General features: G+C 36.6%; 2 protein-coding genes across 6 annotated transcripts; both read left to right on the top strand.

The window, feature by feature from the left end:
- The first annotated feature begins 105 nt into the window (after window positions 1–105).
- LOC149095486 (uncharacterized) lies at window positions 106–6,063 on the top strand. The gene is made up of 3 exons (XM_089281867.1): window positions 106–439; window positions 3,050–3,316; window positions 5,233–6,063. The coding sequence occupies exons 2-3, from the start codon at window positions 3,248–3,250 to the stop codon at window positions 5,518–5,520; spliced, it is 357 nt and encodes a 118-aa protein (XP_089137993.1). The 5' UTR covers window positions 106–439; window positions 3,050–3,247; the 3' UTR covers window positions 5,521–6,063.
- A 52-nt stretch (window positions 6,064–6,115) lies between these two features.
- LOC149095485 (uncharacterized) lies at window positions 6,116–14,344 on the top strand. Of its 5 annotated transcripts, XM_089281862.1 has the most exons (7): window positions 6,123–6,707; window positions 7,082–7,138; window positions 7,844–7,891; window positions 8,138–8,184; window positions 10,619–10,661; window positions 12,432–12,479; window positions 13,735–14,344. In XM_089281862.1, the coding sequence occupies exons 1-6, from the start codon at window positions 6,579–6,581 to the stop codon at window positions 12,447–12,449; spliced, it is 342 nt and encodes a 113-aa protein (XP_089137988.1). In that variant the 5' UTR covers window positions 6,123–6,578; the 3' UTR covers window positions 12,450–12,479; window positions 13,735–14,344. The 5 variants fall into 5 exon arrangements, with proteins under 5 accessions (XP_089137987.1, XP_089137990.1, XP_089137989.1 ...); XM_089281864.1 differs by lacking the exon at window positions 7,844–7,891 and having other exon boundaries at window positions 6,118–6,707; XM_089281863.1 differs by lacking the exon at window positions 13,735–14,344 and having other exon boundaries at window positions 6,121–6,707; window positions 12,432–12,480.
- The last annotated feature ends 3,778 nt before the right edge of the window (window positions 14,345–18,122 follow it).

Raw genomic sequence — 18,122 nt, 5'->3', positions numbered from 1 at the left:
ACCAATCCTCGTTTAGCTTAAAATTTCCCAATCTAAATCCAACATGGCGGACGAATTTCTACTTATGGGGTAGTTTGTTCCCCTAATCCTGAAGCGTCGAAAGGCTGTTTCTTTCAAAGCTACTTTCCTTGACAGAAGGGGTTCAAGAAGGCAAGCTATTTCTTTGTCCTTAGGCCGTCAGAGTAGTGGAGGAGCGTTTACTACTCATGAAAATCGCCGAATACAGCAAGAGATAAAGTGGACTAAGATCAGAGATCGCCTTGGTTATGTTGCCATTGAGAAATCTTCCCTTCCAACTGGGGCAGTTTGTATTTGGTGCCTGAAAACTTCAACTGCAATAAGATGCCGTTACTGTGGGCCTCAAACGTTTTTGTGTCGCGAATGCGCTAGGAAACTTCATTCCAGTATCACCACATACCATGTTTTAGAGTTGTAGAAGGTACAGCAATGACCTGATCATCTCTTTATTTAAAAAAATTAACTCACTTTACTTAAATGTACATTTATACGTACATGTAGTTGTTGCAAACTATTAGCTTTAATATATAAGCTTACACCGTGTTTAAAACATCTGTGTAGTAAAATACGTTTTATCCAAGAACAATCACACAGAAATTAATCTTAACCCCACCTAGTTCAGAAGTAACCTTATCTGCCAACACTATTAATTCAAACTTCAGTCTGCTATCTGCTAATGACTGGCAGCGATGTAGCAGGATACATCCTGCTACATCGTGATAGTTTACGTGTAAGCTGGTTTAAGGCCGTTGGCCGTATATGTTAGCCAATGTTATAAAACTAACAAATTGTACTAGTGTACTAATTATAGCTAGAAACAACCAGAAACAACAGATCAGTTATAATTGCTAGCACTATATTTTTTACATTGCCACTAAAACTTTTGAATGTTTCATCATAATCTATTTACCCTTGTTTAATCATATGTATTTTTATTTAGCCTAGTATATTACTTCCAATATAGTTGTATGCACTTAGGAGCCTGCCTGATTTCTTGCTAGGTTAGTTAGGTACCCCAAATTACAGTGCAGCTCAGATATATGCAAACTACGCATACGCATTTTATACGACCATATTTTGCATATACGCGTACGTCAATACGCGCACATATGTGCGTGTATATGCCCACATATACACGTATATACGTGCATATATGTCTCTTTGTTATGCATTCCCATAGGTTTCTTTATGTGAAGCATTGTTAGTCAAACAAAGGACATTATATTTCTGGGAATGAAAATGCTTCAAAGCGAAATTTGCATATTGTTAAAACATCGTGCCAATCAATGAAAGCTATTATATTTTGAGTTTTCAATCACTTCGCAAATTCGCTGACAAACTACGGTTTATTAACACTTGCTTGATCTTTAGCTACCAAAAATGGGAAGAAAATTGAAGCAGTCACTTGAACTCCCTATTTTAACACGTGAACTCTATGTTTTTACAAGTAAAGATCTATGTTTCAGCACGTGTCGGCAAGTTGTTTGCAAATGTTTCTTTGTCTGAATTAAGCGTTCTGAAGATCCTAGTCAAAAAAATAAAATCTCTGGTTATATTTGACACAGATCATTTATTCAAATGGTAAAATACTCTTTCCTTGACGAAAAAATTGTTTATCCAAGTTTCTATGGTGCGCTGCTCATGTTTAGTTATTTTTTCTGCAAGAAAAAGTTCTGTGTTTCGACACACATTGGCAAGTCATTTGCAAAATGTTTATTGTCTGAACCGTTCTGAGGATCCTTTTTGAAAAAATGATATCTCTGGTTCATTTAAACTGTGAAATAATCCTTCTTTAGTCAAAGAATTGTTTACCAAAGTTGCTATGGCGCGCTGCTCACATCTAGTTATTTTTTTTCTTCAGGGAAAAGTTCTGTGTTTCAGCATGCGTCGGCAAGTCGCTTGCGAGATGTTTACTGTTTGAAGGCTACTTTGAAGTATTCCGAAGACCTTGTGGAAAAATGATATCTCCCATTATACATGTACATGTATCTGACACAAACCGTTCATTCAAATGGTAAAATACTCGAAGTTTCTATGGTGCGCTGCTCACATTTTGTTATTTTTAATTTTCTTCAAGGAAAAGTTGGGTGTTTCAGCACACGTCTCCAAGTTGCTTGCTTGGACCCTTGTTCCCTTTGCGTCAAAAAAATGTTATCTTTCGGTTGTGTTTGCTCCATGAAGATGAAATTGCTGAAGCGTGTATCCCCGGTTCTATTTGACAAAAAAACAGTAAATTTATGATTTAACGGCAAAATACTCTCTCTTTTAATTAATATTCAGTCAGTTAATTTTGTGTCAAGTGCCCAATTGCAAAATGTTAGTTTCAGCTTACATTTTGCTAATAAGTCGTCTGAAGGCATATGTGCATATACTGTATACATGTGTTCAAAATAAAGAAAACTCTTTCTTGCTCTGGGGCAAGCTGTCAAGCCATTGAAAACAACAATGACCTGTCAAGAAAAGAAAAAAACAATAGGTTAGCTCATACATACATGTACTAATCAGGCATATGCGTATATACTGTATAATTATGTGTATATGCATACGCGTATGTGCGTATATATGTATGTATACGCACATACGCGTATTGGGCTGACGCGAATTACGCGTATTTTTTGGTTCGGATATATCTGAGCTGCACTGTAGTAGTACTGCAGCCAGTTAGAATGTGATTGTTATTATTATGATTTTGCACAGGATGGAATGTTTGTTCCTCTTTTTCTAAATCATTTCATTTTGAAAAAATTTAATCACCACTGCTTGTCTGTGGAGATTCAGAGTATCACCTGTATAGATGAATACGGTAAGATATTTTTTGGTATAAATTTGTATATATAATTACAAGTTTTGTTATTAGTATGTTAAAGTTGCATAACTGCAACATGGATAATTATTTACCAGTTTATCAATTACACGGTTTTGCATATAGGTAACCATCATTCCAAGAGAATTGCATTCTCAGTTTCAGGTGTGGTGCATCAAGTATTTTGTACTTGTAATTGATTGTTTCTTTTTGAAATGTGCATTCCAGGGTTTTTTCAAGAATAGCAGTTATTCCTATCAGTAAAGTTGGTGGGAAACAAAGGTTGGAACACTGCCTTAGTTTAAAAGCTGAATTACAGCCAGTCCTTGAAAGGACATTTCTCAGTGTAGGGACACTGATAGAGCTGGGATCCTCCTTTGCAACAATGAGAGAAGATGACCTTTTTAAAGAGATGTATGTAACATCATGGGAGAAACAAGACTGGATATGAGGAGCCAAATGAATTATGCTCTTGTTTTGTTTGCAACTGGAAAGGTAAGTATAATAGGCAGGTAATGCAACAAAATTCTGACAATCTTGATTTTGTTTTCGGTTCTCTGAAAATACTTTAGAGAATCAGTAAGAGAAATTTCCTTTTTTTCAGAGTTTGATCTGTACTCCAATTTTCAATTTAGTTGAACCTAAGGAGTAGAGTTTATTGTCTGTGTTATCAAAATGTCAGTAATATTATAGAAGTGGAAGTTATTTGAATTCTGGTTTCCATGCCAGGGCAAAGTATGTGAATCCATACCATACTTTTAAAAATATGTGATATTTATGAATGTGGGTCTTATAAAAGTTGTGAAATTTAACAAATTGACACTGGTTTTTTAAGTATCTGTCCTCTTATTAATGGTAAATTGCATCATAAAGTTCATTGTCAAAGTAGTCTGCAGATCCACTTGCCTTCATCCATACAACTTTGACAATGTAATATTTATGACCAAATTTATCATCAATAAGAACACAGATGAATAAGAGTCTGCTTGCTGTGTTTTTTATTTTCATTACAGTGAAACCTGTATTAGGCGGACACCCTTCTAGTGATTGCTAGGCAGACACCCTTACTAGTGTCTGCTTAACACAGGCTGTCAGCTCAAAACAGGTTCTAGTATGTTGTGCAATAATAGTCAATTATTAACCGTTTTGTAACACAGCTTAGCATGTAACATCAAAGAATAGCTAAGACTGCTCATAGCACAATGTCCAGTTGATCACTGCATCAATCTGGAATAATCACTCAGCTTAAAAACGATATTGCTGAACAATGTACAGGAGTCTCAGCTGAACCTTTAGAAGTAAAATGAGCCCTTTAAGTGTCCGCTTACTGCAGGTTTTGTGCAACAAAATGTCTTAATATTGGTGTCTGTATCTGTTTAATTAAGAGGTGTCTGCTGAATGCCGGTTGATTTTTAATTACTGTAAATGTGGGAAAAAAGTTTTGGGACTTATTAAAGCTGGTGTCCACTTAAAAGAGGGTGTCTGCTTAATATGGGGTCTGCCTAATACAGGTTTCACTGTTAACAAAATCCAAAATTGTCAAATGGAGGCTTCACTAGAGGAAAACACTGGTTAAAAGCTAAATTGAATTAAGCCAAAATGATCCATAGAATCACGGCCTTTATTCCACTGGGAAATTCCTGAAAACATACTGAATTATTCCCAAGTTTAGTTTATTTTCATCAAATACTCGAACACAGCAAAAAAAGGGTTCTACTGTATTGCGGTAAATTTTCATGCCAAACTACAATAATTTACCCAATCTTTTTCACTTCACAGTTGAATTCATTATATTCACAAGCTGATCTTCAGGCTAGCTATCTGTTAATCCTGTTTAGATGCAATTTTTGGCTATATTGAGAAAGCAAAATCATATGCTAAATGTCGCTGAAACTGTTCACGATGATGTCAGCTGTGAGTCTGTACTCCTACTGATGATAAAAATACATGTAAGCCAGTGATCGTGCAAGAAAGTAGGCAGTCATTGTGAACAATTAAATGTACTTGTAAAATTGAGTCTCTCTATAACCACTGACAACAGATGAAGATGGGCTACAAACACAAGACTATATATTTTTGATTGTGACTTGATCTTTGTACAGACAGTTTTGTTGAGCAGACATACATTGCTATGGAGATTAAGAATGAGATCAATGGTAGTAATATAGAATGAAATTTATGAAACCTGGGTTTCAAAACTCCCTAGACTGTTCGCTGGGAAACAGTTATATGTTACGGATGTGGTCATGGTATTTAAGAATTGAGTCATAGAGGGTTATTCATTAACAGTAAGAAAATAAAAAAATCTTACAACATGTACTTTTGGCAGATTATTTGTAATAGCTTTACCTTAGACTGACATCAATAAAATACCGCAAGGGAACTTAATTTTGAAATGTGTTTCCTTGTAGATACTAGGGAAACTCCAATTGAAAGAAGCCTATCTTAATATAGTAGAGAGCCTCTTCTCTGAGAAAGTAGTGCCCAGGCACATGCAGCTTCTGGATCAAGATGAAGGGAGGGCAGACAGTGCTGTTGATTATAATGAGGAGGAAGTGGCAGAGATGACGGCGGTGGTCAACAGGATTGTCCAAAGTTGTTCCGTTGTTCCTGAAAAGGTCTTGCTTAATTTGGTTTTGGTTTATTATATACTTTTGGATAACATGTCAAATGCAATAACTTATAATTTGCTTGAGTGAAAAATAATGTACAAATGACACAATCCTGAGTTACATGTAAGTCAGGCTGCAGGAATTAATCACACATACATGTAAGACACATTGCTCATTATAGCTTAATACTGTTTAACCAATCTCATTTTGGCTATGTAATTGTATTTTTTTTTTTCAGACAAAGCATTTCTTTATCCCAAAAACATCTTTAATCAAATGCAAGTGTGGCGATGTCTTAGGATTTAAAGTACTTGTAGATGAAGTACTTGTTTTCACTGGGAAGAGGATGTGTGGGACGACTGACTTTGCCAGGAAGAGGACAGTTGTCAGGATGCTTGCACATTCAAAGGCGCCTTTTTTCAACCGAGATACTAATCAACAGTGATGAAGGTATATGCGTATAGAGAAGACTTGTGACATTCTTTTAACAGTATTTTTTGATGGTGATAGTAAACAACACACCAAAGGTGTCCAGGGCTAGGAACTGAGGATATATGATGTCACAGGTCAATGAGTGACTGCCACTGTGACTAGCATTTACTGTTCCCCTGGTTCCATTTGACTGTTATTAGTTATGCAGCCTGAAGACAGTGATGTGTTGGACAACTATAATGATAATCTCATGACAATCTGCATGCGTGCATTCACTTTGTCTATAGCTGTCAGAGCTAACTAAATATGATCATGTTGAATTCCAACTTGAAAATTTACAAATTCACCATTGATAGTGATTCCGTTTTCCTCAAACAGTATGCAGAATTTTATTATTCCAAGTTGTTGTTTTGTACAATGTAGATTGATTTAAGAAATGTACCAAGATTGATAACTCAGATGCAGAGCCCTTATACAGCTTATTGAATCTTTTGTTTGGTGGCATTCGTGTTTCTGTCATGGTGGTGGTTGCATTAGCCCCCTGAGTAATAAGTTTGAACTGTTGTTAAAGTTACTAGATAACATTATCTGTCAAAAATATATTTTCTTTGATGTTTTTGTATTATCATTGTTTTTACCTCCTTGTCATGTTTAAAGCCTTTTTTGAGATAACAATAACAGACACCATGAAATAATTTTTTGGCTTTTTTGAAATGTGGTCTATATACCAACTTGGGAATAAAGTCAATGTACAGAACTCACTTTTTCTGTTTTGTTTTCAAACATTCGTTCAGCATATGAAGAAACCAGAGAATCAAGTTTTTGGGGATGTCCTCAAAGAGGTAAAATAATTAAAATTGATCAAGTTATAACTTACTAACAGTTAGTAATAATCTTAACAACAAAAGAATGTAGTTCCCATTAACAGCTGTGCTGTCTGTCTTTATAAAGTACTGCCAATTAAAAATTAATTTTTAATCCTTCTCTTTTGCCATATTGTGAGACATTACGCCTGATCTCAAAAAAAAAAAATCCAGGACTCATAGAATTATAAATAATAAATTTAAAGTCTTGTGCTACACAGTTCCATCACCTATGTCAAGTGCTAGCAATATTGACAAAGATGCTCGTGGCCCATGTTAAATTATCACTTCTTGTAGAATCCATAAATAAATAAAGAAAAAAATGCTGTAACACACTGTATGTTGTTTTAAAGAGTGAAGAAGCAGCCAGTGGAACTTCAGTTCCTGTGGATACCATTTTAAATGACAAGGTAATATTTAGCTTCTCACTTTAACCCATTGACTCCTAATTTTTATATTCTAGAACAGGGAAGCGGATGGTTTATTCACTGTTGAAATGACGTAACTACACAATGTTTCATTTATGCACACAACCTTAACTTGTTAAAGATGTATGATTTTAACAATTTTTCTGGGGGCCCACATGGGAATTTGTAGGTATTTTGAACTTTTCTTAAATTCACAAAACTAAAAATGCAGCAGGACTTGTAAACATAATTTTTGAAAATAGTTTTCCAAGGGGTCTTTCAGGTAAAATAAAATAAATTATAAAATTTCACTCCTGCATGTTGCATGATTCTTCATATTTACAGGCAAGAGCACAAAAGTAATTATATTGAGTATTAATGAATTTTTTATAATCAATTTCTGTAATATGTTAATAAAGTAAGTTCTAGATTATTGTTTTTATAGGTATCAACCCCTTTGGAGACTGTTGTTGATGATGACGAAATTTTACTTCAGAATGTTCGCCAAATACTGAAAATACCTTTTTGGAACAATATTATGCCCTTTTATCGTGACAAAGTTAGAGCAAATTATGTCCTAAAAAGGACTTGACTGTCTATCAAAATTAATGCTATAAATAACAGTTCTCTTTGTCATACGCTTTGTATGTTCAAACCATGACAAATGGTTATAATTGACTGTGGTCTTTTCATCTTTGATACCTGCAGAAATGGAATCTCATAGGTCTAAAGGGCCAGAAACTGGAAAGGAAGAAGGTGATGAATTATAAATTTTATTTGGCAGTATAAATGCACTTTAGAAATGCAATAGTTGCGCTACTTTCTGATGGCAATGATATATCTCTAAGTTATAATAATTAAAATTAAAATATTTATTTCATGATATTTTTATTGAAATGAGAGGTACTGAAAGAAACTATACAGAATTCTATACAAATGTCTAACTAGTGGCTCAAACAACTAAGTATTCTGTCTCAATTTTGTTGATTTCTATATATTTAGGTACCAGCAGTAATGCCAGAATGGACCAGGATGATGTGGACAAATTGGTAAATCTGTTTATTGGGATTAGCTGTGTATTAAAGCACTACAGTACTGACGTTTTTTCAGTTACCACAATGTTTTACACTAAAGGTTTAAGGTTACCGTATACCTTCAGGGGTGTCTCGCGTCCAAGCGATGTAGCGCGTCCGGTTTAAGCTGTAGATACCTAAGCCCCTATATCAAATTAAAGCTTATAGAGCTGGCTATCAAACCGTACCAAAAATTTTGAAATAAAATGAATTGCCAATTTTTTCACGGTCACTAAATGCAAGCGTCCTAATCACCTCTTGGAAGCTACAAGTCAAAGCGAATTTTGTTTTTCGCCAATTTATTTTTTTCCTCGGTTTCAGGACAAAAAGCGCTAAAAAAGCGTGTCTGCGTTTTTCCATATTCAATTGTAGTAAAAATTTACAGAACATTTTCCAAATAGGATTTAAAAAATGTGAAGTGATCATAAAAAAATCGCTCTAGGAGAAAAAATATTTCGAAATAAGCAATTCGCAGACACGTTTTTGTTTTTTATGTGTTAATCTAGCTACTGTCCAAATTTGAGGGCAAACAAACAAATTCCGTTTGAGTTGTAACTCTTTAAAGTGTCTGCTTCAAGCGAAAAAACTTATCCGAGAAAACAGCGCTAAGAAAAATATCTTGCTTCGCAAACAAACTCCGCCCACAAACGCCTTCAACTGGGTTCTCAGATCACTGAGCCAATCAGCGCTTGAAAAATTTACTACCATTAACTCGCGGTGAAATTTACGCGTGAATCTGCAAAAAAACCTTGCGTTTCGCAATGCGCTCAAGGCGGAGAAATAATTTTTCTGCAGTTGGGTTTTTCTTGAAGCTGGTTTGGCAAAATGGGGAAGACGAAAAAGGATACGAACGCTAGAGTAGCTGGGCGACGAGAACAAACAAAAGAAAGCGCGGCAGAGCAAATGTGCATGGATAATGTTACAATGGATCTCAATGAGTTGGACGATTCATCGGTATCGAACTCAACAAAAGAGTCACTGTAAGCATCGCTGTTATCTCTGTTGAGTTCCCAAATTTTACACAACCTTTCTCTTCTCTTGACTCGATCTTTTTGCCCGCTTGATACGTCCGTAACTTCATCCGCGAGGCCAACTTTCGCTTCTTCACTCATTGATATACATGTATTTTTATTCATTCTTCGCTCTTTCGAACTGGTAAACGGAGTTTTCCGTGGTCCATGTTTACTTATAACTTAATAGAATTACATCTAACACGAAAAATGCTTGGATTAACAATGCTGATTAACTGAGTAGCCAGCCAATTCGTGGTATCCATATCGGTAATATTCCCGCGAAAGTAGTCTCGGTTGATTGCATACACGTTATAGGGCTGTCAATCAAGAGGGAACTTGTACTTCCGGCCATAACGTAAAACATCCATTTCTCCGCCAATATTAGGTTTTTTTCAATTTTGTTTTCAGAAATTAGAGATTACTCTTCGACCATTAGTTTCAACCAAAAATCCAAATTTGATGTTGGAAAGTAATTCCTTGCAGAAGTTTGTAATCAAATGATGTAATTTGGCAATAAGGTGGATGAAAAGGAATGAAAACTTCTCTTCTAAAAAATGGAAAAACAATACAATGCCTTGTTAGATGGCTTGTGTTTGTAGCCTTTAGAATGCGAGCTCTGATTAGCTTATTATACGGCATTATTCTCCCGTAATGCCCACGGGTCGATTACGGGCCTGCTAAACTGAAGCAAAAAGCCATATAATAAACATCTTATTAACCTCGAACATTCAGTCCATAAGGAAAAATCTCAAGCCACGGCCTTGCCGTATTGACTTTACTATTAGGGAGTTTAAGAAGCTACGACGACGACGCCGAGGAAAACGTCGATTAAAAAATGAATTTATATGTTACCTACGAATCTCGTGATACTCTTAAGTCATTTACTTTGTTTATGACTGTCAAAAGTATCACGAAACTGAATCTGGGACACAGAGATAAATTTGAAATAGAAATTTCAAACCTTAGCTGTTGTGGTTTACGTTGTTCAGACAACGCGGAATTTGGCCATTTCACGTTCTTGTTTTGCAGGGGACGGCAAAGAAATGTACCAAGAATCATAACGCGCGTGCACAGCCATTGTTCTGCTCATTAAACCTTTTGTTTAGCGACGTTGCCGTTGCCGTCGTGGCTTTCTTAAACTCTCTATTGCTCGGTTAATGCGGCATGGTCCCGGTTTGAGATTTTCCCGTAAAGACCTCACTCTCGGTTAATTAGTGGTAAATATTACCATCCCAATGCGAAATTCATCAAATGTGACTGACTGATCACATGTGATGAGTTTTTAGAATCATTTAATACAAGTGAAAACTTAAGTATGAACTCTGCCTAGTAAAATATCAGTTGTTTTAGTTTCACAGTACTTGTTCATGATTCTTATATCAACATCTGATCAACAGGCTTTGGATGAAGAGTTCACAAAGGCTGCCCTGGTTAGAAAAGGTAAATGTCATAATATTTATTTATTTCTTAATGTATTAATTTAGTCAGTAAGTCAGTCAGTCAGTCAGTCAGTAAATCAGTCAGTCAGTCTTTCAGTTACTGATTTATTAAGGTTAGGCTGCGTTAAAAGGCAACAAAATAAGCAATATATTGCAAAATTACCATTTATGTTGTGGTGCACATAAAGTAAAAACACCAAAAGCAGCCTCCATGAAGCATTTTCATTGGTTATTTTTAAGGTGGCTCCCTAGGGTAATTACGAACACCCTCCCTATAGAGCGCGAGTTAGAAAACGAAACTTAGTTAATTTCTCTTAAAGTTTTACCCGAAGAGATTTACCAGTATGGGTACTGTTAAAATAAGGCTTATGTTTTGGTTGTCAACTTTTGGATTAACGCCGTTACCATGGCAACATCTAATCTAATGACAGGCAGATGTATTCCTCATTTTGACCTAAACTCCTTAATATTTATACTTTCCTTTGGTGAAATTGTTTCATACTTCTCCACATCATGGAAACGATACTGCCTGACACTTTGAATTGGTAAAAAGTCAAGGTTGTTCAGACGGTTTTTCCAATAATCTGTAATTTGTCATTATTCTAAATATATTAGATTAGCTCTGAGAGATTTTCACAAAAATAGGGTATTTTATTGGAATTGTTTGTGGTTAGAACTGAGCCAAATTAAAGAAAAATTCACCCAAGGGAACGCGAGAAAGTTAGCATTTATTTGGTCACGCTGACGTCAAAAAAATCAGGAAAACACGCGTGGTGTCACGCGTGGTTATTTATTTAAGTGCGCGCTCATGAATGAATGAAGGATGGACTTGATTGAGATTGTGCTGTACGGCATGCGCAACGGCGTGTGCGGCCTCTACGAGTCTTAACAAAAATGGCTTCGTTCACCAAAACCAGGGAATTTATTCTATTCTACCACATAGGCTTGATTAATGACGAGGATTTCTTTCTCCTGCATCCATTTTACATCTGCGAGACCTATGTAGATTTGCCTCTCAGGCTTAATTTCAACCACAAAACAAAATAATACTGATAAAAAGCTCGATTACAGCAGGATCAGGGTGTTTGTACAACGTGATCAGCAAGAAAAAAAGTTTGATCCTAATAAAATACATTTTGAACAGCAAAAAACAGTTATAGCTCAGCTCAGTACATACGGAGCTCGTCATCTGCGACTGTTCGGCCCGGTACAAATACGACTGTCGCTCACGGTAGATGGTTAAATCGTTTAAATTTTCTGCAGAAATGACAAAGAAACATTTATTTTGGACGGAATTTTATGATTCCATACTTTATCTTCGAACTAGGCTGTTTAAACAGTGAAAAAAACGTTAAAATGAGGAGTAAACAGCTGGCTTACACGAGGGAAAAGCAAGGCCGGAAAGTCGTACTGGAACGCGCGTCATGACGTCAGTGGAATTGATCTTTACTATTTGCCGCCTTTCTTGTCCCTAATTTATAATTGCTCATCAGGCATTTTGGATGATGGTATCAAAGAAGTAAATTATTCAAAGTGAAAGCATGATGTTCGGACTCCAAAAGGTAGTCGTTGGTCACATGATTTAAAGGAAAATGCATATTTCATTACGCACATCAGTACTGCTATCATAATTAGAATCTACCCTGGTACACATGTTATACGACCCCATTTTTGTTTCTCTGTGGTCGTTGTAAAGGGGTTACATTTTATGGTTTTTAATAACAGTAACAGTAATAGTGATTTAAATTGACTCAGTTCTTTGTTGTTTTAGGTGCTGACAAGCAGTTAGTAGATGGCCTACACCAAGGTCTTACAACAGGTATTTTTACATCAAAGTAAATGTGGAAAAATGAACTGAACAAAATGGCACCAATAGAAAATGAATGGTACTGCAGGGCAGGAAAACAATGAAATCCTGTTGCTCAGTGGGCCAGTACATTTCAGTTTTCAGTTGCCCCTACTAAAATATTAATTGCCCAATAAGTCTGCTTTGTTCATTCCTTATCAACTAAAGGCCGCCGCACACTAGCCGATTTTTTGTCGGCCGACAAAAAATCGGCTAGTGTGCGGCGGCCTTAACAAGACTGCTGAGGCTAATTTCACTTGCCCACCGGACTATCAATCTTCCATTTTCACTAGCCCAAGAGCAAAATTTACTTGCCCTGGGCAATCGCAAGTGGTGTTTTTTTTCCTGCCTTGTACTGAAGCTATCAGCAAGGCTACCTAAAGCAGCTTTCTCCAAAGACAAACGCACTTGGGATTGTTTTAAAAGTATAACGTTTCCAGCAATTTGCAAACTCAACCTAGGAAACACCAAACATAAATTCTTTGATAGGCTGCCCTCCCTCTCCTCTTCCAATGCTGTAGCAACACAAAACAACTCCATGTGGGTAATTTTGCAGTAAGCTCAACATTTAAAGGGGTGGAGCAGAGCAAAACTAATTACTTTTTAAATACATAAATTGTCTCTAGCTGTAGAAAGGAGTGGAACTAGTATGGGCACAATGAAGCATTTTGAATTCCAGTATACAGAGATCAGCTCAACAGGCCGTTAACTACATGTTAAGACAGGAATAGAACTTAAGTGGACGGTTTGGAGGGCACTGAAATAGAGCCTTGCAAATATTTCAAAATGAAGCCCTCGACCCATTTCTGACCTGCATGGAATTTGGCCACTTCGAAGAAAAATGACCAATCGGAGCCAGGGAAGGTGATCTTTTTCGTATACAGACCAGTGTCGTTTAGGAGTCCAGAAAATTTGAAACCAATTGAGAACGAACACAGTTGAATTTGTGAAGCACCGAAACCTCTATGCTGCCTACTCTACGGATCCCATATTTCCTGGCCAACTATGATTCATAATTACATATTATACACAGTATTTTAACTTGAAAGAGCCAAAGAAAAGACACTTAACCTTTAACGTTCTTGATTCATTAACGAGGATGGTTCCCCTTATTCTCAATAAGCGTCTTCATTGGATACTTTTCTTCAAAGTTGCTAGGATCAAGTAGTCAACAGACACAACAAATAAGAACAAAGGCACTCACCTTTTATAATTTATTATCTTCTAGGCAAGAGGAACCGTAAAGGAAAAAGTTGGAAGAAAAACCTTGAAGAGGATTAATCTTTTTCTCTGACAATTCAGTTCTGGGAACTGTAAATCATTCATCCAACTGACTTTGTCTCGTAATTGTACTAACGAAAGGCCTTGCGGAGGATGCAATTAAGGTGGCTACGACTGCATGGTCAAACAAGATTGATAATCATATCTTCCTTCGAATAGCTAAATAATGTCGAAATGCTCTTTTCATCAATTTTAACCATCGTTCCCGTTCCCGTTCCTGACAAATGTAGATCGATTTTTACTTTTTTCAGGTGTGGTTTAACATGAAATTGGATTTTTTTTACACTACTGAGAAAAGCGTTAAGTCAGTGATTTATATTAAAACACTAATATTACTGGTTTACTTAAAATCGAATATAAATAGGGCTTATTTTACAACTCCTGGCAAATGTTTTTCAAGAACAGTGCCAATGAGGGATATTGGCTGTTATCGCATTATTCAGCTTGTACTCAATAGTGTTTGTAAGTAAGAGCATTGCACATTCTGAAGAATTTCACACTACCACGGTCTCTGTAAATTTCTCTATTTTGTTATAATAAAGCTTCCCACAATGCCACCTTATTTTAGTGTTGTATTTCCCCAAACTCTTTTCACATAATCAGTATTTAAGGTGGCTCCCTATAGTTTTACGATCGCACGCGCACTGAGGACGAAAAGTCGAGTAATCCGCGCGCGCTGAAAGGAGAACGTCAGTGTTTTTGGATATTTTATGAAGTCAACATGAGCACAAAAAGCAAAACTGACAGTGAATATTTTCTTTTGGTATCAAACATGTGGGACGACATGGCAATCATTTACTCTTCAGCTGTAAAGCATGTCTCGTCCCCCTCTCCGCCGAAAAGTAGTACTTTTCCATAGTGAGCCACCCTCCTCCATGTGGACTCGAAATCTCCTATTACAGAATTTTTTTGTTAGAACTTTCAAATTTTAGCGTCAAATTTCGTACTTGAAACCACCAGAGATTGGTGCACCTCCGGTTGGTGTCCAGTGTAATTAACACATGCGCACTTACAGTTAACTGCAAATAGCCTGTTCCAGGCGTTTGGTTAGTGAGGAACGGCGGAATGAAAACATGAGAAATATTCGTTGGTGTTTTATTAATCGACCATCGAGCGGGGGAGCCGCGAATTAATCTAGAACCCAGATCTTCCAAGACCAAGCAGAAGGGAGATTTCACTTCTCAGGGTCAAACAGAGTGAAATCTGCGTATGAGATTAGCCGCGAGCCACTCGAGTTTAATTCTATCATGAAATCTGATTGGCCAACAGAAAACAAAAGTTGCTGTGTCACAGAACCGTTTTCTGGCTCGAGTTCGCTGACGTTATTTTTCGTTGTAGACAAGCGACAGGCGGAAATACGTCTGCATTCGCAGGCTGTAGAGCACTTTAAAATAATAAACACTGTAGGCTTCCCAAATACCGGAAGGGGGTGCAGTATTCCTTGGATTCATTGGCAGGCGCGTGCCGTCCAGTTCTCTAAATCCTGACCCCATTTCAGACCAATAAATGTCACTTTTCATACCCTTTTCTAGGCTTGACCTCTAAAATGCTGTTTTCAAATATGCATGACCGTTCAGTGTATTCTGCGAGGCAAATCGCGCTTTATCGTGGTATTAAAATTGATTCCTCTCGTTTTTGTTTGAAGATGATAAACTCGACAAAAAGAGACATAAATTTCAAGTAATGTCTATATTATGGTTTATTTAAAATTACGCCATACTTTCGCGGACCAAACCGGCGAAATCACTCTACCCATTTTCAAACCAAAACGGTTCACAAGCCATAGCCTTCAAAAAGGCGGCACATACCTTATATAGGGTAGAAACCCCTCTCCCCACGCCCTGAATTAGCTTCTTCTCAGTAACAACAGCTCGAAAGTAAGGAACGCATCTTTAGTAATCAACGAATTAACAGTATGCAAAAACATCTCGATCGAGATAGCGAAAAGTCTCAAGTATGTACAGTGAAACCTGTGTTAAGCGGACCCCATATTAAGCGGACACACTCTATTAAATGGACACCTGCTCAAGTCCCACCTTTTTTTCTTACATTTACTCCAAAATAAACGTGCATTCAGCGGACACCTCAGTTAAGCGGACACGGACACCAATATTAACCCATTTTGTTGCACAAAACCTGTAATAAGCAGACACTTCAAGGGCTTTTTAATTCTGAAAGCCCAGCTCAGACTCCGTCAACATTGTTCACCGATGTCATATTAAAGCTAAGCAGATTATTCCAGATTGATGCATTGAATGACTGGACATTGTGCTACCGGCAGTCCTTGATCTTACAATATGTTACAATATGTTACAAACGGGTTAATATTATTGCACAATATATTTGAACCTGCTTAGAGCGAACAACCCATATCAAGAGGACATTAGCGAGGGTCCAAAGGGTGTCCGCTTAATACAAGTTTCACCTGTATTAACGTACACCAAGCAAGTAAAGAACAGCAAGTAAGTTAAGTACACCAAGCAAGTAAAGTACACCGAGCAAGTACGGTAAGCCAAGCAAGGAAAGTACATCAAGCAAGTAAAGTACACCAAGCAAGTAAAGTACACCAAGCAATTGAAGTAAATCAAGCAAGTAAAGTACATCAAGCAAGTAAAGTACATCAAGCAAGTAAAGTACATCAAGCAAGTAAAGTACACCAAGCAAGTAAAGTACATCAAGCAGGTAAAGTACACCAAGCAATTAATGTACATCAAGCAAGTAAAGTACACCAAGCAAATAAACTACAATAAGGAATTAAAGTACATCAATCAATTACAGTACATCAAGCAATTAAAGTACACAAAGCAAGTAAAGTACACCAAGCAATTAAAGTACACAAAGTAATTAAATTACACCAAGCACGTAAAGTACACCAAGCAAGTAAAGTACACCAAGCAATTAAAGTACATCAATCAACTAAAGTAAATCAAGCAAGTAAAGTACATCAAGGAAGTAAAGTACACCAAGCAATTAAAGTAAATCAAGCAAGTAAAGTACATCAAGCAAGTAAAGTACATCAAGCAAGTAAAATACATCAAGCAAGTAAAGTACATCAAGCAAGTAAAGTACATCAAGCAAGTAAAGTACATCAAGCAAGTAAAGTACATCAAGCAAGTAAAGTACATCAAGCAAGTAAAATACATCAAGCAAGTAAAGTACATCAAGCAAGTAAAGTACATCAAGCAAGTAAAGTACATCACGCAAGTAAAGTACACCAAGCCGGTAAAGTACACCAAGCAATTAAAGTACACCAAGCAAGTAAAGTACATTAAGGAATTAAGGTACATCAAGCAAGTAAAGTTCACCAAGCAATTAAAGTACATCAAGCAATTAAAGTACACAAAGCAAGTAAAGTACACCAAGCAATTAAAGTAAATCAAGCAAGTAAAGTACATCAAGCAAGTAAAGTACATCAAGCAAGTAAAGTACATCAAGCAAGTAAAGTACACCAAGCAATTAAAGTAAATCAAGCAAGTAAAGTACATCAAGCAAGTAAAGTACATCAAGCAAGTAAAGTACATCAAGCAAGTAAACTACATCAAGCAAGTAAAGTACATCAAGCAAGTAAAGTACACCAAGCAAGTAAAGTACATCAAGCCGGTAAAGTGCACCAAGCAATTAAAGTACACCAAGCAAGTAAAGTACATTAAGGAATTAAGGTACATCAAGCAAGTAAAGTTCACCAAGCAATTAAAGTACATCAAGCAATTAAAGTACACAAAGCAAGTAAAGTACACCAAGCAATTAAAGTAAATCAAGCAAGTAAAGTACATCAAGCAAGTAAAGTACATCAAGCAAGTAAAGTACATCAAGCAAGTAAAGTACACCAAGCAATTAAAGTAAATCAAGCAAGTAAAGTACATCAAGCAAGTAAAGTACATCAAGCAAGTAAAGTACATCAAGCAAGTAAACTACATCAAGCAAGTAAAGTACATCAAGCAAGTAAAGTACACCAAGCAAGTAAAGTACATCAAGCCGGTAAAGTGCACCAAGCAATTAAAGTACACCAAGCAAGTAAAGTACATTAAGGAATTAAGGTACATCAAGCAAGTAAAGTTCACCAAGCAATTAAAGTACATCAAGCAATTAAAGTACACAAAGCAAGTAAAGTACATCAAGCAAGTAAAGTACACCAGGCAATTAAAGTACATCAAGCAAGTAAAGTACACCAAGCATGTAAAGTACACCAAGCATTTAAACTTAAGTTCCAGAGAATCGACCCAACGTTGGGTCAAACTCACGCTGCGCGTGAGCCGGTCTAGGCTACTTTTTCAGTCATAAAATGAAGTGGGGCTCTATTTTGGCCTAGAAGCTCGAAACTGAGCGTGCGATCCC

The sequence above is a fragment of the Orbicella faveolata genome, unplaced genomic scaffold (genome assembly GCF_042242905.1).
Source record: "Orbicella faveolata isolate gen_17 unplaced genomic scaffold, um_ofav_v1 contig_50, whole genome shotgun sequence".
Classification (NCBI taxonomy): Eukaryota; Metazoa; Cnidaria; class Anthozoa; order Scleractinia; family Merulinidae; genus Orbicella; species Orbicella faveolata.
This window is presented reverse-complemented; position numbering and strand designations above follow the sequence as displayed.